This window comes from Bolinopsis microptera, chromosome 7 (genome assembly GCF_026151205.1).
Source record: "Bolinopsis microptera isolate Bmic1 chromosome 7, MBARI_Bmic_1.0, whole genome shotgun sequence".
Lineage (NCBI taxonomy): Eukaryota > Metazoa > Ctenophora > Tentaculata > Lobata > Bolinopsidae > Bolinopsis > Bolinopsis microptera.
Window position 1 is genome coordinate 12,675,170 of NC_087078.1, and position 21,220 is coordinate 12,696,389.

A 21,220-nucleotide genomic window follows, 5' to 3' on the forward strand; every position below is an offset into this window, starting at 1 on the left:
TCTTTGGAAATTTTGTTATGCAATTTGAAAACATTCCTGATAATGTTTTTGTTTTATTATAATTTCTCAAAAGCGGACATAATTTATTAACATTGTTGATGTACTGTAGCAAAGATAAAACCCATTATATAATATGAACCATCCTAATCCCTGATTAGTACGGCTGAGGAGAAGGAATGAATATGTATTGATAAGAGGACGTACGCGTATGGGGTAAAAATGGTGAAATTTTACTATTTGGAAAACCGATTCACCATCAAATTCATTCGCCATTTTTCTCCATTTTTCACCATTGGATACCCCCGGTTTAACTGGGCAAACCCAGGTCAAGATTTATGCGAGATTGCGAGCCAGACTCATCGCACAAAATTTGTAAATAAATGAGGAAACAGAAAAAGTTTAACTTAAAAGTTGAGGGAATTAGGAACTTAACATGTATTTTATACTCTTAAAGTTAACGTGTATTTTATCACTTGTTTATAGCGTGAAAACTTCGACGTAACGCGCGCGAGATTTTTGCCAGATTTTTGCGAGTTTCGTTTAAATCTCATAGCTAGGCTCACGATATCGTGAGATTCTCCGCGAGATTTCGGCATCCTCTTTCAGCACTACATATTCGGTCGCGCGCTTGCATTTTCATCGCTTTTCAGCGTGTTTATTCTTAGTTTATTTACCATGCAACGGCCCCATAATAATATTCCTCATATTGCTGGCCTTTTCGTCTTTATCATCAAGCCGACTTTTCATGGTCAATGAACTTTTGGTATTGATTGTTTTGAATTATTACTGGTTGTGACTTGTGTTACTCTGACGGCTTACTTTTCTGTACTGTCTAAGTCTGAAAGGATACTAGTTGCTGTCGATACTAATCGGTTTATAAGATCAAGATTCACAGTGGTTACTATAGTTACCATGGTTACCATTAAAGGAGGTCCGGTAAAAGTTTGATTAAGGGTCTCTTCAACTGGAGAACTGACTTATTAATCCTAGCAGGTAATTAACTCTGGATCCTTATCACATTGATTCCATTCTAAATTCTAGTATAGTACTACCTGAAGTTGCAGGAGCGCGCGAATATGGATATGTAAATGTTACAATGTAGTGTATGGAATCGTGGCCTAGTTGGTTAATCTGACGGTTCTAGATTAGCAGATTGCGAGTTCGATACCCGGGACGGATAATTTTTTCCACTCTTTTGGCAATTATGAATAACTATACTAATGAACTAATAACTATACTAATGAATAACTAAACCTCTGTAATATAATTAGCATATAATTAGCAAAGTGAAATGAAATTGTTATCCGGCCGCGGAGTGGCCGAAAAATTTATGGTAGTCGTTTTAAAAATATATGGTAGCCGTTTTTTCTTTCCAAACTGGATTCCTAGTCCCTAGCCTTTTTAAATTTATGTCACTGGGAACCATCGTGCTACGAGAGGCTTACCACGTTTACAATATGTAACATAATATAATTCATAAAAATACGCACGTAAATTTTTCGTTATTTATGGATCCAATAACAGCGACATACTTACAATTCTGAGAAATAAACATCGAGCGACATAAAGCAACTTACTTACAATTTCGCTTACAAAGGGACTCGCGAAATCTTTTTAAATAGAAAATAATTTGTGGGGCAAGAAATCTTGCAGGCTGGGGGGGGGGGGGGGGGTTGGTGGGGAGTACATTTCGCCACTGCACGTGACACGTGAAAATCGCACTTTTAGTCTCAAAATCCAATCTCATCGCACTTTTTTTAGAATCTTGATAGGGGTGGGCAAATATTTGTGATTTTCATTGGATATGAGGCACGTTATCAATGCCAAATTCCTTCACGATCGAATTTAAAATAAATGTACTTTATATATCTTATATCTCTTATATTTCAATACCTCAGAATGTCTAAAGACTGTAAACAAGAGATCAAATCAGAGCAAGTGGAGAAACCAGAAAAGTCAAACGGTTTGCTCTGCCCAATGTGTGGAGCACATTACTTTTCAGAAGACTACTTTGTTGAGCACATCAAAGAACATAAAACAGTATCAAATTGTTCATTAAAACAAGAAATTACATCTGAATCAGATAAACCAACTATTTTTATCTGTCCAGTTTGTGCTGAACATGTTTACTCAGACACTCAGTTAATAGAACATGTTAAACAGCATCATAATCATAGCAGCCCAGAAGTACCTGACTACTTTGATACTTCAGATAAATTGACTGGAACAGATCCTCAGAGGACATTAGTTCTGTCTCCTAGTAAGAGTCCGCCTGTGGGACCATTTAGGTGTTCACAGTGTGCATTCAGTGCAGCATATTCGAGTAATCTTTCTGTACATATGACAACTCACTCTGGAGAGAAACCCTTCAAGTGTCCTGAGTGTTCATTTGCTGCAAGACGAGCAGGTGATCTTACTGAACATATGAGAACTCACTCAGGTGAGAAACCCTTCAAGTGTTCTGAGTGTTCATATGCTTCAAAACGAGCAGGCGATCTTACTGTACATATAAGAACTCACTCAGGTGAGAAACCCTTCAAGTGTTCTGAGTGTTCATTTGCTACAAGACGAGCAGATCATCTTTCTGTACATATGAGAACTCACTCTGAAGATTTGATTGATTGATTGATTGAGGAGCACTACCCGAAGCGAAGGCATTACTCGGCACTAACGCCTTAAAATCTTTAATTACAATCAAATATAAATATATGCACACAATGTATAAAGTATTAATAATGTATAAAATATGATTATGCTATTAGCAAATTTAAATAGTACTATTAAGAATTTTAAATAACTCTTATCTCTTGACATAAATTTAGAACAGCGACACAGGGTCTGAAGAATGCGCGGTGATATTTTTATCTTTTAAAAGTTGTAAATGACAGTGAAATTGCGCGGTGTCGATAGCATTGTAAAAAAATGCTCGAAGATAGTCATATTTTGTTATGAGGTTAAAGTTTTGTTGCTCGTTATTATGATCAACGTATGTTGTACCAAATTATTTAAATTTCTAAAAGTACGAAATTTGAGTTGTCCCAGTCCTTGTCATCCGGTTTATGTGCTTGTGCAGTAAGCACATGCTTGTTGACTGTAGACTTGAATGAATTTAGGAATTTGTCTTGTAGGCAAGTGGTGACATATTTTATGTCCTTGTTAATAATGTTGACTGTTTGGTTATATAACTTAGGCCCAATGTAAGAAATGCTCTTGTCTGAATTACATAAACGGTTAAATGGTACTGCAAAGAACTCAGGTTCTCTTCTAGGTGCGTTTAAGTTTGAAACAGTGAACATTCTTATAATATTTGGTGGTGCAGTGTTAGAATAAACTTTGTGCATTAAGCATAATATACATTTAGCTATCACGTTCGGTAAAGCTAATACTTCAAGTTTATTGAAAATTTCCTTTGTGTGTGAAGGTGTGCTATTCAGATCTTTGTCATAAAAATAGCGGTGGTATTGGTTATCTGCAGCGCGAATGCCCTTTTTCTGGGCCGAGAAGACTCTTTTAACGGAGTTTAGTGGCTAAATGTCTAATGTGGTGGGCCCAATTTAGCTTAGTATCAATGATCACGCCAAGAAACTTTTCGTGATAACTTTGCTTTAGTCGCTCACCTCCCATGTAGATTTCTATATCCTTATTTTTTTTATTTGTAAAGATCATATATTTAGTTTTGCTAGCATTTAATTTAAGCCCGTTATTAGTAGCCCAATCAATTATCAAAGTCAGAATCTCATTCACCAAAGAGAAACCCTTCAAGTGTTCTGAGTGTTTATTTGCTGCAAGACAAGCAGGTAATCTTACTGAACATATGAGAATTCACTCAGATGAGAAACCCTTCAAATGTTCAGAGTGTTCATATGCTACAAGACGATCAGGTGCTCTTACTAGACATATGAGAACTCACTCTGAAGAGAAACCCTTCAAGTGTTCTGAGTGTTCATTTGCTGCAAAACAAGCAAGTAGTCTTATTGCACATATGAGAACTCACTCAGGTGAGAGACCCTTTAAGTGTTCTGATTGTTCATATGCTGCAAGACAAGCCAGTAATCTTACTGTACATATGAGAACTCACTTTGGAGAGAAACCCTTCAAATGTTCAGAGTGTTCATTTGCTGCAAGACAATCAATATAGCTATTGTGTCAAAATTATACTAGAGCGTAATCATTTGGAAACTCCCGACCCCCCCCCCCCCCCCCCCCCCCTCTTCGGCTGAATACGTAATAATATGTGAACGACCCTTTATCGTTTCTGTCAGGTAAATCTCCCATCGTGATCAAAGTATCTTTTCCAATAGAATTCGTTATTGAATCTGTTTGTTTAATTTGTTGTTCGTCATACACACAAATATTGGCGGGTGTATTAAATAATTTATTTATAAGTTATACAATTGAATCATGAATTAAAGTGAATGAAGATAATATTAATTTCACAAAACTGTACTTTTTACTTAATCATCTTCTCGTTATAATTATTAATTAAATTGTAACTCCCAACTAGCCATGTACAGGCTTGCCAGAAAGAGAAGACTCTTATACTCAGTCGTACAAAAGTCACCGGTATGTCGTGCTACTTCATCAGGCTCTGAGGTGACGTCATCACTACAGCTTGTGACGTCATACCCACAATGTGTCACATCATGTTTCCAACATGTGAGAGGTCTACACAGTACACCTCTTTCATTGAATTTAATGGAGAGAATGGCTGGTGTCGGCTCCTTTCGTTACGACGTAATTCTTCCTGACAACGATGCTAAACCTGAGGTAAACTAATAACTATTATTTAATATATTTAATGACATGATGTAAAATCCGGATTGTAGTATTATTTATGAGTCGCATTGTTGTAATGTATTCTGTGTAAAATTATCTTATCCCGGTTGTTGCGACAAGTAAAAATGCTCTTATTAGGGAAAGGAGATTACTCAGACATGACTTGTATTATAAGTTAGACGGAGTAGGAATGTATTTGAGACCGAAAACGTTTTATTTAGTTATTAGTAAGAAATATATTAGGTTCTCTTCTGATTGAATTTGTACTGCTTAGATTGCTTTAAAATCTGTAACTATATAATATTATTATATATAAATATTACTCTTCCCAGACTTCGTTTAAAGATGTAGGAGGACACTACGAAGCTAAGGTGGAACTCTCAGAAATAGTTGATTTCCTGAAGAACAGAAAGAAATACACCGACCTAGGGGCTAAAATTCCCTCCGGAGCTCTTTTAAGTGGACCCCCTGGTAAGTTTTCCGTGTTTGACCAGAGGAACCATTTTTTCCTTTATTTAGCCTTACTATTTGAATACCAAACCGTCTTGAAAATAACAGCAGGTTGCGTCGTTTTTTAACAGTGTGTTTTTTCAGGAAATGGTAAGACGTTGCTGGCTCGTGCTATAGCTGGGGAGGCATCAGTTCCTTTTATCAACACGGCAGGGCCCAACTTTATTGAAAAGATCGGTGGATTGGGACCAAAACGTGTCAGAGAAATATTCAAGGTTGGTTTCCGGGGGCTGACTGAAACAAAGAATGTGTTTTATCATTCAAGAGATTTTCTGTTGATATATCAATGATTGCTTTCTGATTCTAACCGACAATTCAATCTATACCAATGAATTGTCCAGTTGTTACCCGTGGTCTGTGATCTGTGATCTGTCCTTAAAAACTTGGCTGAGTCCAATTTTCAATCCTTGGTTGATGATTGATCAATGATCGCTGGAGCAGTATGAAATTTATAAATACAACTTTAAATATGCCCCTCTTCTTTTAGGTATGTAAAGAACATGCCCCGTGTATCCTCTTTATTGATGAGATAGACGCTTTGGCATCAAAAAGAGGTGGCTCTGGTGGTATTGGAATGGGATCTGGACAAGAGGACAATGAGAAAACACGTACTGTTAACCAGGTTAGAATAAACACGTGCTACATATCCGTCACGTGTCTAAATGATGGGTCCATAGATGTGACAGAATTGCTAACTATTGAACCATGGAATTTAAAAGCGTACAAATATTAGAAACCAACGTTTTTATTTATTGCAGCTTCTAGTTGAGATGGATGGCATGTACAGTAGAGATGAGATATTTGTGATAGGAGCCACTAACAGAGACGACACTCTAGATTCAGCTGTTACACGTCCTGGTAGACTCGACAGAAAGGTAAATTGTACATACCATACATACCGTGTACTAATATTGTAAAATGTACATTATATACCACATGTACATACCATGTGTACATTGTGCTTTCTAGCTTTTTGTGTCAGTTCCTCAGGAACTGAGTTCCTGCTTCACAATTACGTTTCTGTGTTCTACAATAACACATAAAAAGTAAAAACAAGGTATAATATACTCACTCCTGTTTTCTCAGGTGTATATTGACAACCCTACTGAGATAGAGCGCGAGGAGATATTCAAGATACACATGGCTACTGTTAAGATAGGTGACAACTTGAAGGAGAGTTACGCAGCCAGGCTAGCAGCCTGCACTCCTGGTATGGTATTTCTCGATTCTTTAGAAAACATTTCAAGATTCAATATTTACTCCTCCAAGTATTCTGCAAAATAGAACAGTTTTATGAGACATTTTCACTCGATGCTCTCATCGTGATAGGTATTGCACGATATTCAATGTATTAAACGCTGTCCATTACAGGTAAAAGTGGCGCAGATATAGCAAACATTTGTAACGAAGCAGCGATACAGGCTGCTAGGCAAGTTAAAACGTCCGTTGAAGAGGCGGATTTTGAAGCTGCTCTGGAACGAATCACCGCAGGTTTTTAATCGTCCTATTTGTTTGTGTTAAAAAGAGACTTGATAAACAGGGAAAGCACATCCTCCCTGCCTACTAGCCCTATCCTCCTTTATCCTCTTAACTTACCTGTATATATGGATACAAATTAAATATGTTGATACTGTGCCTTCAGCCATCCCCCTCCTCAGGATTGGAACGAAAATCGTCATCAGTTTCGGAAGAAGAGATCCAGCTCGCCGCTTATTACATTGCCGGGCAAACTTTCCTTTCCTGGGTCCTTCCTACGTTAGTATGACTGGATTGGCAGGCAAACTTATCTTTTAATCCTCATATTGACGAAAGATTTTTTCTCTTTAAAGGTTGACTGCTTAATGATTGCCGATTGGTACCATGTATTTATGTTCTGACATCTCAGATTGACTCCAGTTCTCAAAGCGTCCATGGTTGCCCGGGTAAATAACCCTCTCGGATTTGTCCAGTTCGCTCCTAGAAAAGAATTACTCGCAACCAAGGAGCACTTGCTGGATTTGGTGTGTCGTGGTTTGGCTGGCAAAGCTTCTCAGATGATATTTCTTGATAAACACACTACTCAAGCCCAGAGTGATTTAGAGAGGATTACTAATGTAAGTTTTTTTTATGGCCCTGAAATAAAATATCAGTCATTAATGCTAATTTGGGTAACTTTGTTTTGACGTGACAACAATTAAACGAAAATCACATTTTGGACAAGTGGAACACTGTGAAAATGTATTGTTTGGAGCGCGCAGAGACAATTGTGAATTGATAAATACACGCGCACGTACATGCATACAAACTGCGCGCATGTCAGATCATGTCCGTCCGTCAGATCGAATCATGTTAGATCATTTACGTACATATTAATTTATGTTAACGTAAATTTTGTGCACGTTTGTCAGGTTTGTGACAACATTTTATTGTCGATTGATTATCAATCGTATAAATTATAAAACTAGCATTTTCAGAAAGCATCCACCCACCATATTAGAACAAACATTGTTAATAACCCTATTACGCATTCTGTTGCTCAGGTGGCATACTCGATGATTGCTGATCATGGAATGGGGAAATCTGCGCCTAATCTCTCGTTTCACGAGCAGCGATCCCAACAACGAAGAGTCAATATTTGGAGCAACAAACTGCAACAAGAAATGGACGAAGAAGTTAACTCGATTGTTCAGGTTACACCAAAAATATCATCTCTTTTCGTCTTGAACCTCTCCTTTAACTTAGCCTATATTTAATCGATTATCGTGCAACACCTATGAGACCGAATATAGTCTATTTAATTTAATACGTCATATTCAAGTATTGAGGTGACTAGTGATAAGTGGTGAGTTGCAGCATTATCTTAAGTCTAGTTTTTAAACTAACGTAGTGGTACCACAGGAGCAGTACGAAAGAGCGTCTCAAATCATAGAGAAGAATAAAGAGCTAATCAAGAAGCTCTCAACAGACCTTTACGAGAGAAAGTCACTAACGGAGGATGAAGTAACGGAGTTGATTGAAAAGTATGGGCCTGTGCTAGAAACGTAACATTGGTAGAAAATATTCGTGCTAGTTGTGAGATATAACGGCCCTCAAATTCAGCAATTTCAAATGTGCTGACGCGGTAACTACTAGAACAAAGGAGTAAATTAGGATGGCCCCGGTGATAACACGTGATCATCTAACATCTTCAAGTGCCTTTCTAATACGGTTCTAGTCAGGCTAAGGATTGTTGATTGGTTAACTGGTGAATTCACGATCTGGCGGGAATTTTGCAAATGTGACTCTTGCTCAACCACCAGATGATTTCGTTTTGAACTTGTTAAAGCTTTAAAGAACATTTTGAAGAAATTCACTACGGGTCGTTTACATATTGCGTATTTAATCACTCTTTGGCCAATTTTTATCCCCCCCCCCCCCTTCAGTAATCAGTTTTACGTTTTAAACACAACTTTTGTGTTTAAATTAATCCAGCGTATTATCATTTGGATCCCCCTCAGTGATTACGTAATATGTGAACCTTATTACCAGACCGTCCAAAGGAGTCTTCTTCCTAAAATGATTCTTTATTCTTTCAAGTTCTTGATGTATTTGATGTGTAAATTTGTTTTTTGTAATTTTGTATGGCAATAGCAAATTATTATTGTTTTCTTGTCAGGAATCGTCGTATTTTGAGTTTGGACGAATGTGAAACCGATTTATTCATTCTTGTTCTGAAATGGCTTTCAAATTTCAATTTCTGAGTTTGTATTGGTATTGTACATTTTGGGCTCATTCTAGCTTCCATACATGACGGTGAACTCATTAATTGGTCAATTGACTAAAATTCCGTCATAACTGTAGAATTAATATCTTGGATATGGAATGTCTACTTGTTTCGTATCACAGTCCTCGCTTTGCCTTTATTGAAAAAGTTTTTAAAAATCTAAAATTAAACAGCATATAATTGGGAACTCCAATAAAAACTGATTAAAGAAAAGCAAACCAATATATGTATATGGATTACCAGTGTTAAATATCTAAGACATCCAGCTTTATTCGAAGGCTTCTGAAATGCTTTGAAACCCATTGTAAAGTCTTCTAGACATCCGACAAGATAAAGATGTCAGATAAGAGATTGTACCAGTGCTATGGTAACCTCTAGAGATCTGAATGTACATTTCGTGGACAAACAAATATTAAACAAACTTAAACGTCTATTAACAGTACCATCTCCCGCACGTTCCGCTGTTTAATGTTGTGTATTGTAGAATTCCTCGTAACTCATTCTTTCGCCATCTAGAAATTCTATGGATTCTAAACAGCCGCTGTCCATGACCATGACACCTGGACACTGTATGATGTTGGCGAAGGCGTACGAAAGATATGGTGAACCGTTTTATGACAGATCAAGTGAGTACAGTCAAATAAAGAAGAAATTAATTTTATAGTAGAGTTTGGTGCACATTGCCCAAGATAGATTTCACAACATTTCTTAAGCAGTTTATGGATCATACCATCACCTTGCTTATTTATAAGTGAAACAAAATTCTTATTTATGTTGCCATGACTATGATACTACATTTGCTTAATCATATATATTAGTATGCACTATGTAATATGTCGCTACCACAGTTAATACATAGCTCATCCTCAGATAGACACTACATGCACGACCAAAAGCAGTGCATTAAAAAAAAGAGTAGGAGGATGCAAATCAATGAATATATTCTACAACTCGAGAAGGAAGGGATAAAAAGTGGGACTATACAACTTGGCCTGTTCAAAGCGGTCATCTTGGATCAAAAAAGAGGATGTTAGTAATTCAAAACTTGATCACAACTGCACCATTCTGCCAGTTTCGGTGATTTCGGTGATTTTGTAAACATTAAATCCTGGGGAATTGGAAGGTGAAGGCTGAAAGGTACATTTTGATGTGATAAAAGGCATTGAATACCTTTTTGCAGTCACTGCCTAGTAAAACTCCCAAGGGTGCACACTGGAGCTACATGATGAAGTCATAAGGTCACTGATTTTAATATTTGTTGCACAAAACTTTCTTTTTAGACAAGAGGGTTTTCTAGTATGAGGTCGTTCACATATTACGTAATCAGCCGAGGAGGGGGGGTTTTCAAATGCTTACGGTTGATTACGGGGGGGGGGGGGGGTTTTGGTCGTTGATTACGTAATCAAAATTTTAATTTTTTTCCGATTTTCGAAATACCATGCATTGGACAATTTTCGTTATAATTATGTACGGGTATATGGCCCCCAGAATATAGGTCGTTTTTTGAGCACTTAGAAACAGGTGTTAAAACTACTTCTAAGCATGTTTAGGGCTGTAAATATGTACATAATAACCCTTTAAATGTTTCTTGGGTAGTTGAAAATAATTATTAGGTTTTTAAGTGTACTTTTTTTTCACCTGTAAAAATACCATTTTTTAACAGGGCCCCCAGAATATAGGTCCAAACATCTGTTCCTAAGTTGTTCTAAAATTGTCACAGACAGTTATATGCAGTCAGAATATGTTGCTGAGACTGTATTGATGATGCCAATGGCTCCAGATACTAAATTGAAATGGTTTAGAGTATACTTAATAGCAAAAAATCAAAAACTACGGCCCCCAGAATATAGGTATGCAAAAATCGTCCTCAAATACTCCACCTTCATACATTTTGATGATGCCATCTCTTCAGCATATGTTCTTTAACTGTTTCTCATCACTACCCCACATTCCTTAATGCTCAGGGTGACAGAGAAAATGCAGAATCTTGGTCGCTATTTTTTTTTAAAAACCTATATTCTGGGGGCCATATACCCGTAATGAGTAAAATCTTTAATTTTACTAGTTAAAAAGCTTTCATGCACTCATTTAGTAGGGATCTTAACTAAATACTTAAATAAGATTGAAGGAGTGTCCCTAGATATGATTGAGGGGGGCTGTTTTTATCTGTATCAATACAATGTGCACCTCAATGACTGTAAATCAGACATTTTTGGCCGCCAAATTTTTTTAAAGGCCTAACTCAAAATTCTGTCCCAAAACTTAAGGTCATGAGACAATTCTACGTTGATTCTGAAAATTTCATGTGAAAATATTGAAACCCTATTGAGTTCTATTGTTTTGAGCGAAGTCAGTTTGAGATATGGGGGATTTTGTTCATTTTTTGCGATTATTTGAACACAGAATCCACAGTTAGGTAGATATTGAGCTGATAATCATAGAGAATGTGTAATATATGCTTACCTTCCATATAAAGTTGGTTTCATTCAAAAATATTGATATTTCACCAATTTATGGACCAAAATCGATCAAATTCGGTGCGTATGCCCAAATATGGGCATATGGTTTTTGTTTTTATCCCATAACTCGGCCAATTTTTATCCAATTTTGATAAAACTTGATATGTGGGTTCAGGAGACTAGTAGCTACAAGTAGAGCATCCCAAAGCATGGTTTTGGGCATGTTCAGGGTTTTTGACCAACCTATATTCTGGGGGTCGTATAGACCTATATTCTGGGGGCCCGTAAAATTGTGGTGGCCATAACTTTTTTCCAAATTGTCAGTTTGCAGATGTCTCGATGAAAAGATAGCTTAAAATAATACTTATACTCATACCAGTAGTCTTAATGGCATGTGTTGGACAGATTTTTGTCATGACAATTTTTCGCCATATTTACCCCTCTAGAAAATGACAACATCGTTTAAATCTTTCGCTGTCATGACCAAATATACCAAAATACCTCATGTAGGTCCAAAATTTTTATCCAGAAACATTAGTTACATGTTTTACTCCAACCTAGCAGTAACAGATCCCATTAGTATCGCTTATCTTGGTTAGAACTGTATCCACTAACATGACCTATATTTTGGGGGCCACCTATATTCTGGGGGCCATATACCCGTAATTAAAATTTTCGTTTTTAAACCAATTTTCGTTTAGTAAGTGCTTTGCGATTATTTCATTCATTAATCCGTTATTACGCTTGATTGCGTAATATAGGAGGGGGGTTGGGTCTTGATTGCGGTGGGGGGGGGGGGGGGTTAAACCTTGATAACGTTATATAGGGGGGGGGGGTTCGGTCTTGATTACGGTTGATTACGGAAAGCCTTGTGGTGGTGGTGACAGTTCAGATGAGACTGAGTCAGCTGATGAGGCTACTCCGAATAAAGATAAACAACGTGATTATGGTATGCTGTTTAGAATGCAGACTAAACTATGTTTCAAAATATATGATTACGTAGTTTTCAAGATTTGCTCATTTTTTGGAAACACACTAAACTCACAACTGTATGAATTGTCATTATTTGAAGCCAATCCTGCGACTTAAAACATTATAACCTATTATTTTTCATAAGTAATTGATATTTGATTCCAATCACTTTTTTAAAATTTGTGGCTTTAGGCTCAAAACTAGGCAAAGATGTCATAGTTCTATCTAATTTTATGTGCATCATTTTGTGATATTTGTAAACTTTAGATGCAGGAACTCTTCCAGCTACATCCCAGAGCGAGACACCCTCTCGGAGCGTAAAGGGTATGTTGAATATTATCTGCGATCTGCATGTTATCTATAACTAAATGCCAAAGATTCATTGAACGTTTATTAGAACGAAGTTAATACTGTAGACTATTACTGTTTCGTCTAATCCAGTAATAACAAGTACAGTAAAACCCCGATTTACTGCGCTCCAATTTACCGCAAACCCCGATTTAATTTCCTCTCAAACTTCTCGGTAAATCGGGGTTTTAACTGTCTCTGTATGTAGTTGGTAGAGTGTCTGGTACTAGAGTGCAGACGTCCGCGGTCCGTAGGATTTGGAACATGACATCGCAGAAGTGACTTTTCAAATTCAACGGACCTTTGCACTCTACCACTCTACATTGCATTTTCACCAGTAATTTGAAATAAGCATAAAAGGTTAGGCATATATTTTAAAATATGCTTCATTTCAGATAATCCGACCCTCGGTAGTGCGTCAGTAAATTGCTTGACCTCATTGTTCACGAGTATGGGAAATGAGTTTGGGACTACAGTTGCCTTTTCAATCATCACCGAAATACAGGCAAAACTTTTGAGGGGCGATTACGATGACTAGTTATATAACGACGTCTTCTTTCTAGAAGATTTTGTTGTACATCAAAAATGTTCGCTGGCGACAAGCTGTGTGCTGATGCTATACTTGCAGTCCAGTTTTTATACTACATAATATCTGCAACTCGATTTTGTTTACAGTACTTATGTTTTTAATTTTAATACTTTCAACTTGTTATATATAATTTATCATGACTAATCAATACTATTTTATTTTTACAGTGATGTTGGTACGTGTATATCACTTGGGGGCCATTTACTTAGGACGTCCGGCAAATAGGGAGGAGGGGGAGGTTTTGGAATTTCGGACAAATCCGGAAAGAGGGAGGGGTGGTTTCTGAAAATCCGGACGTCCGGAAATTTTGGCAGAGTTAACAAAAAAGTCCCATTTATTTCAACTCGATCTTTGACACTAATTAATCTTTAATTTTATATCACTGTATTTTGAACGAGTACTTAAATGTACTCGTGCTAAACTTGTTCGACACTAAATGTATTATTGTCGACACATTTTATTAACAATGAATTTAGTATTGACGTTAAGTTACTATTGACGTTAAGTTACTTTTTCATTTTCTTAACTTAGTCGTTAGTATTCTTTTTATTTTCTGGGATGATTAGTTTAAACACTGCTGAGTATAAGTTTTATCTTAAAATCGGTGTTATTAAATTTAAATTTATTATTATTATTTCTGTTGTTTTTATTGGTACTCTTACATCTTAAAAGTAGCTGGAAATCCGTTACTTGGCCGCCCTTAGTCTGTCATTGACATTGTCAACCCTTCCAGTTTGCTCGGCGAAGCGGCGAAGTCCTCCAACTATTCGGATGATTAAGAACATAAATATAATAGCCTACCTGAGGTCCCCAGGTAATTGTTAATGGACTAGCCTGGCGCACTCTATTTTTGGCACTAATTGCAACGGCCATTTTGCTAAGAAAGCGGCACGCACTACCCAAAAGAAATTTAGACGAGTATAACACCCGTCAAGGCCCAGTAAGCTGTGCTGGTACCGACCATTGCTGCGATCAGCATTGTCGATAAACTTGTAATTTGTTACCCAATACCCATGTGCAACCAGCAACGTTGTATCACGTTGTGACTTACTTGTTACTGGGCCGCGCTCAGCCTGTCATTCCGCATAATCTCTATCCATCTCTATGTTTATGAACATGATAGCCTGAGGTCCCCAGGTAAGTCGTGACTGTCATGATTAACTAAGTTACAGGGGAGCCGCGCGTTGTTCACCTAACTATGTGCTTTCGGCTTCGCGCCACTTCAAGCACAAGGGCTAGGGCTCTGTGCAACGCACAAACAGCGGTGCTTATTATGCTGGCATTATTATGCTTATTATGCTGGCATGGCTACCCAGGAAAAGTTACCGGCTGGTGGTGGTACTAGAGTTGGTTTAATTTAAACAAACGGCTTGACCTCGCGCGCGACAACAAGCATGATTTGCACGCGTGGCGTATTCCAATGTTCAGGCAGCTACCACGTGACACAATTCAGCCAACCAGAGTACAGGAATCCGCAAAGTTAAAGTTGCAAACTTTTGATCGGCCCGAAAAGGGGACTTTTCTGGAGATTTTGAGATAACTCAACAATTACGTTGTCTTGAATTTTCCTCCGGGAGAGGTAACGTTACTTTTAAAAGAGGAACATGTTACAAAAAACCGGAAGTCTCCAACTCTTTTACTTTCAAAGTTAAGCCCCATCCGGTCAGGGTTCCTGGGTGCAGCTGGCTGACGCCGAGTAGGGTGTTTTGGCCGTTCTAACTTAAGACTTTTATGAATTAAAGCAGCCGTATTGATCTTCCAAACCTACAACTTTCAAGGGCTAGAATTCGCTGTATTTTGCCGTTAAAACACAACTTGTACTGTTTAACTTCATGATTGGGCCGTAATTCAAAAGTGAAAAGCAAATTGGCAAGAAGTGGTGCTCACGGTCTCACTTAACGTCACTTATCGCTCAGTTAAGAGCAACCATGGTCTGAGCGACAGACAGCCTGCAGGCATATGATCCGGATACGAAATATCCTTGTGTTCGGCATTTAATAGCCCTAATTGGTTACTTCGTTATACATTTTCTGTTTAATAGTTCATGTTTTTGATTCACGATGTAAATCCTTCGCTGTTCGCATCTCACCGATTTGTGGTTGCGAGAAGCATTATTGGATGCGCGTGCGACCCAATAGTGCATCGCGCTACAATTCTTAACGGGTGATACTCGTAAAATATTTGTTCCATATAGGACCGTCGACGAGTCCAACTCCAAACTCGGCGCGCGTCCTGTTAGGTTAATGTAAACCTACAATACAATTCATGTTCCTATTACCTGGGGACCCCAGGCTATTATGTTCATAAGCATAATAAAGATTCGGCGGAATGACAGGCTTAGCGCCGCCCAGTAATGTTTCTATGCACTATGGTAAAGTATCTTTCAAGTAGATCATAGATAGGACAATAAAGTAATTACGGCCAGGTAGCGTAGTTGGTTAATCATCGGATTTGTAATCGTGAGATTGCGAGTTCGAAACCCACTGCCTGCCTAGTCGTGGGGTGAGTGTCGTCGACATTCAGCTAAAGATCCTGAGTGGTCTATGCAGCCCCCCGGTCTACTCAGCCGAATATTCGAGAAATCGTGTGTGAGGGTTAAATGTAGGTAGTGCGCCATCGACAGTGAGCCGCGCGTGCCGACTGTAGGATGGTTTTTAGTGCTAATTTCGGCCAGCACAATTTTCTTCAAACAAATAGATATTGAGTATCCTTCCCGACCTCCAATTGCAACAAAAATTGGTAAGCTTACTCATAGACTTACAAGGGAAGTGTCCATGTCCGAAAAATTTAAAGCATATCCAACCATCAGACATTATGTAACAGCTAAAAGCAGCGTATTTTGCCCCATTTTGATCACTATATCAACTCCGATATCCACCAAATTTTTCGGACAGTTGTGAAAGCCCTATTGGAAGGTCGTCGCCAATTTCCAGAATGATCTCATTTTAGGAAGTGGAGATATATCCGAATAATACGACAAAAAATGGTCAAATTTGGACGAATTTGGTCAAATTACGCGACTTTTACAGCTACTTTTGCTCCAAAAGCCGCGCACCATCAAATATGGCACCTAGGCGAAACTCACTGATCTTTCCAAAAAGGTATGACAAATTTGGTATTGTGAAAATTCTCACAGTCTCTAGAAAACAGTGTTGATTCACGATGTCAATCCTTCGCATCTCGCCGATCTGCATACGTGGTTGCGAGAAGCATCATTGGATGCGCGCGCGCGACCCAGTAGTGCATCGCGCTACAAAAAACAGTGGTACAAAAATTTTTAAAATCCGAGCAAGTTTATTTTTATCGTGCACCCTTTATATTATTAAACGAGAAGCTGTCCATTACAGCGAAGTCTCGGGCGTAGAAAATATGGTACACACTACCTTAACCGTCACTGGCCTAATTAAATCCTTCGGCTTCCTGTAATTGGCTAGTTACACTTGTGTAACAATGTGGCTGTTGGAATACTCCGAAGTAAAATAAGTGTGAGATAAAAATTTGTCATACGTTGTATAACCCGCCGCGCACGAAGTGCGCGTCTCCCCCTGTATCGTCAGGACCTAGTGAAACGACCGTGGGTGTCACAACGTGATACAAGTAATTATCACTTTTGTATCCTTACCTGGGGACCCCAGGCTGTTATGTTCATAAAGATTTGGCGGAATGACAGGCTGAGCGCCGCCCAGTAATTGTATCCTGGTGTGCTTATTATCTTTATTATCTTTATGCAATCTTGACGGATGTTACTCACTATTCGTCTAAATTTTTTCGAAGTAGCGTGCGCTGCTTTCTTTTCGAAATGTTGGCCCGATGGCACGAGCTACGAAGTAGCGCGCGCCGGGCCAGATCACAATCACATCATTGAAACCACTGGTTTGTGTTTGAGAGGATTGAAAATTTATCGGCGCACGGTTATCACAAGTCTGTTGTCTGTATCATGTATCCTGTCATCACTCCTGGAGTAATGGATATTATATGTTTATTTCAATAAATATAATAATCAGTAAATTATAATAGAATCTTGTCTTCTTTCAGCTCACTCTTCTGAAACCTCTTCCTCTACATTCTCAACCTCATCATCAACTTCCTAATCTTCATCATCAACATCATCACCCCTGTCTTTATCACAAGTCTGTGAGTAAAAGATATTGACTGATACCCTTGGAGCTCTATATGCAATACATAGTCTGGACGTTTATGAGAGTTACAATTTTCCATAATACCAATGATATAGAGCCCAGATCCTTGGATTAGAAAAGTCCAATCTCACCACTCACAGTCACTGCGAGATTGCATATGGCTGTGGATACAGTCTGGCCAGATTAGTCTTATGATTATCAGAAATGTGTTTTTGTTGGTTACAATTCTGTCCGTCCAATTTCCCATCCGCTTGTCTTTCTTCTCTCAGTTCACAGTTGTGACAGAATTGTAAATGAACAAAATCCTTATAATTATATATGATATGTTTGATTTCTTGTTATTGTTTGTCATTCAAATTTGGTAGACGGCCCAACGTTAATGTTGCTCTTGCTATGTGTTGGTTCAGCCGAATTAATTATTATGTAATCAAGATTATTTTTCTCTTTTAGTAAGTTGTCATGTTAAGCAACTTATATTGCAGTACCATTTATCAGTTAGTATATCAAAATATGTCATTGTAATTTTGCATGTCTGAAATGTAACACTTGATTTATATAGGAAAACAAATTTAAATTTTGGTATTTATTAATAACAATCAAAACATATCATATTTTTATTTGAAAATTCAATTAATTATTATATATGCAAATCAAGCGTTACATTTCAGCCATGCAAAATTACAACATTGACATATTTTAATATTCTAATTAAAAAATGGTGCTACAATATAAGTTGCTTAATTTTTGGCCGGATGACAACTAACTAAAAGATAAATAACATAAAAATAAATCCGTGCGTTGGTTGGCTGCCTCAGTAGTCAGTAAGGTGAATAATTTAAGCTTGAAGGTGCGCTGCGCATTTACAGAATTATATATAATATTAATAATTAACTGAGTTTTCAAATTAATTCCCTAAGCTCACCATACACATATAAAGGAAAACAAAATTGTTTAAAATGGAACATATCCTGTCATCACTCCTGGAGTAATGGATATTATATGTTTATTTCAATAAATGGAACATGAAACTTTTTAAGCCAAAAATTATTACAAAACATGCAATGTGAAAGGTCCTTTTCGACCTCTTTGGGGCCATCTACTTAGGACATCCACCAAAATCACAGATTTTCAGACCACCCCCCTCCCCCTCTCCGGATGTGTCCGAATTTTCAAAACCAACCCCCTCCCCTGGACGTCCGGATTATCAGCTACTTTTGACAGTACAAATAAAACCAACTCAAATGAATTGTTAATAAAATGTGTAGTTACTTCTAAAATAGACAATAATACATTTAGTGTCAAACAAGTTTAGTACAGTTACATGTAAGTACATTTAAGTACTCGTTTAAAATACAGGGATCTAAACTTACAGAGTAACTAGTGTCAAAGAGTTAAAATAAATGGGACCTTTTCGTTAACCAACCCCTCCCCTCCCTCTGTCCGGATTTGTCCGAAATTCCAAAACCACCCCCTTCCTATTTGCTGGACGTCCTAAGTAGATGGCCTCTTTTGTATTGTATTCATTTTATTGAAATTGATATCATAATGCTTTTTTTTTTAACTGTAGATTCTATTAGTTCTTAAAATAAAAAATGACCGTATAGTTCACAATTATCTGCGGAAATGTAATTTACTACCCTTAGCAAAGGAGATGCAGCACCAAGTTGTATTAATGTAACCATGGACTATCCTTTTGTAAAGGACATTCATCACTGCTGGCTTGTGTCATCCTTTACATTAAATAAAACTCTGACGGTCCACAAGAACACTCTTCCCTCCAGCGCAAGTAAGTTTCTTGTCAACCTCTTAAATATAATAATCTGTAGAAATGTACTTACAAGTTATCACTTATTATTTTCATCAGAATGTTTTACTGTAGCTTAAAAAAAGGAGAACCAAGCAGTATTAATATTACCTAGCATGCCATTCCCTCCTCGCGAATTCGTTCCACTTCCATTTTGGAGCACTTGTCATGAATAAGCAAGATGGTTAACAAGCAGTTCACATCAAATCATGTCAGACTAAAATCTCATGTATAATCATTGGAACTATGAGCAGATTCAATGGAATAGCACCATCATAACCATGGTTCCATAAATTTTGGATGTTGCACAGTGTGCCCAGAGGCTGCGAAAAGTAAAATTGGGCTCGTGGGCACACTGTGTGTTGGTAAAGGAGACCATTGCAACCACTTCGCACCATACCATTGCATCAATACCCAGAGTAAGTCAAGTAGCCACAGAAAAGCTGACATTGAGTTGTGCTAACAGAACCTCTGAGAAGACATTTAAAATGAATTTGGTTTTACTTAAACTGATGGTTTACTAAATTCACACTATTGGCTTAACTTGGTAGCAAAATGGTAAATAAGAAATCGAAACGATCTCTATTTCAGATATTTTTGATCTCTATTATCCCTATAATACCACAAACTTTGTCGCACTTTTTTTTGTTTGTTGCCTAATTTAATTTCTCAGAAGAAAAACTACCTATTGATATGGAAGTGAAATTTGGTACGAATATTTCAATGTAATCCTTCGACTTAAATCAAATTTAACATTCGATTGTGTTCTAATTACATGGCTGGAAATTCAATAATGATCCGTGATCGTATCTAATGGTAGATAAATTACATTAGCAACGAATCGAAATTCCTCATGTCTCATGGACATAAAAACATCGCATGCTATGGACTCTATTCGTATTTGATGCGGAATATTACAGAACATCAATATTACACGATTAACCATCATGCAAACTTTAGTCTCAAGCTCAATGATTTAAGCAGTCATGACATGTAAGCAGTAAAAAGCAGAATCATCGTCTCCTCAAGTTATTGGTTAGTAGAGTGAGTACCAACCGTTGCAAACTAGATTTGGGGTTGGGTTGATGAGCAAACTTGCTGCCAAGTTCCAGGAATCAGGATCACCGAGCGTCCGGGCAATATGCACCTCGATAAATAACTCGAGGAGTCGTTTAATCTTCCCTTTACTGCACACTTAGAATAGAAATTAATGAAAACAGTAAAAAAATGAAGGATTAATAATTGTTAAACCCATCTTATCATACTACCTTAGAAGAAACCTGCTAATCTATTGAGTCTGTGATACTTAGATCTGTATTTAAATCCTGTACAGACGTACTTGACATAACGTTTGTTGTGTTTGATTGTAGCACATTTGTCCGTTAATAGTTTGCCATGCCTCCGGGAGTAATGCAGATTTTTTGTTAATTTTGTCGCCAGCAGAAAAGACTTATCTACCTCCGGTATCTTGCACACAGAAAGTAGTAGGATTATAATGAGGGTAGAAGTATGTGATATTTAGTGTACTCACTAGATGAGCATACTCAACCTACACCACCACTTGGATCAGCTTTGAGAGCTATTGTTATTGAAATAAAGGACCTTATCACAATAGCAATATATAACCGAATTGAAGAGCCGAGTGTATAGTAGTGGTAGGAGCCAGGAGGGTGTATTGTTGAGCATGATGCGGAGCTTTGTAAAGACCCCTTATTGTTAAATATAATCTGTGGCCAATTACCATCAAATCGTCTACTTATTCGTGTTACCCATTGAAAATGTCCTGTGTCTACCTTTTTCACAGAATCAGTAAATAAAATTCTGATGGATGGCCACCAGTTGCCAGTTAGCTTGATATAATTTTAAAGGCAGATGTTTTTG

At 37.6% G+C, this 21,220-nt stretch overlaps 2 protein-coding genes across 3 annotated transcripts in view; both read left to right on the forward strand.

Annotated features, from left to right (window-relative positions):
• Nucleotides 1-8,998, forward strand: part of LOC134817782 (paraplegin-like) — a 52,884-nt gene extending 43,886 nt beyond the window's left edge. The window contains exons 2-12 of the mRNA XM_063827107.1: nt 4,505-4,767; nt 5,109-5,247; nt 5,371-5,501; nt 5,774-5,908; nt 6,045-6,161; nt 6,373-6,496; nt 6,658-6,777; nt 6,945-7,041; nt 7,172-7,379; nt 7,806-7,955; nt 8,164-8,998. Of these exons, the coding sequence (XP_063683177.1) occupies nt 4,507-4,767; nt 5,109-5,247; nt 5,371-5,501; nt 5,774-5,908; nt 6,045-6,161; nt 6,373-6,496; nt 6,658-6,777; nt 6,945-7,041; nt 7,172-7,379; nt 7,806-7,955; nt 8,164-8,310 (1,629 nt within the window). The 5' untranslated portion in view covers nt 4,505-4,506 and the 3' untranslated portion in view covers nt 8,311-8,998. The remainder of the gene's footprint in view (nt 1-4,504; nt 4,768-5,108; nt 5,248-5,370; nt 5,502-5,773; nt 5,909-6,044; nt 6,162-6,372; nt 6,497-6,657; nt 6,778-6,944; nt 7,042-7,171; nt 7,380-7,805; nt 7,956-8,163) is intronic.
• LOC134817783 (carboxyl-terminal PDZ ligand of neuronal nitric oxide synthase protein-like) overlaps nt 1,624-21,220 on the forward strand; it is an 86,644-nt gene continuing 67,047 nt past the window's right edge. For both annotated transcript variants that reach the window (XM_063827108.1, XM_063827109.1), the window contains exon 1: nt 1,624-1,633. The gene's annotated coding sequence lies outside the window, so the exon portion shown is untranslated. The remainder of the gene's footprint in view (nt 1,634-21,220) is intronic.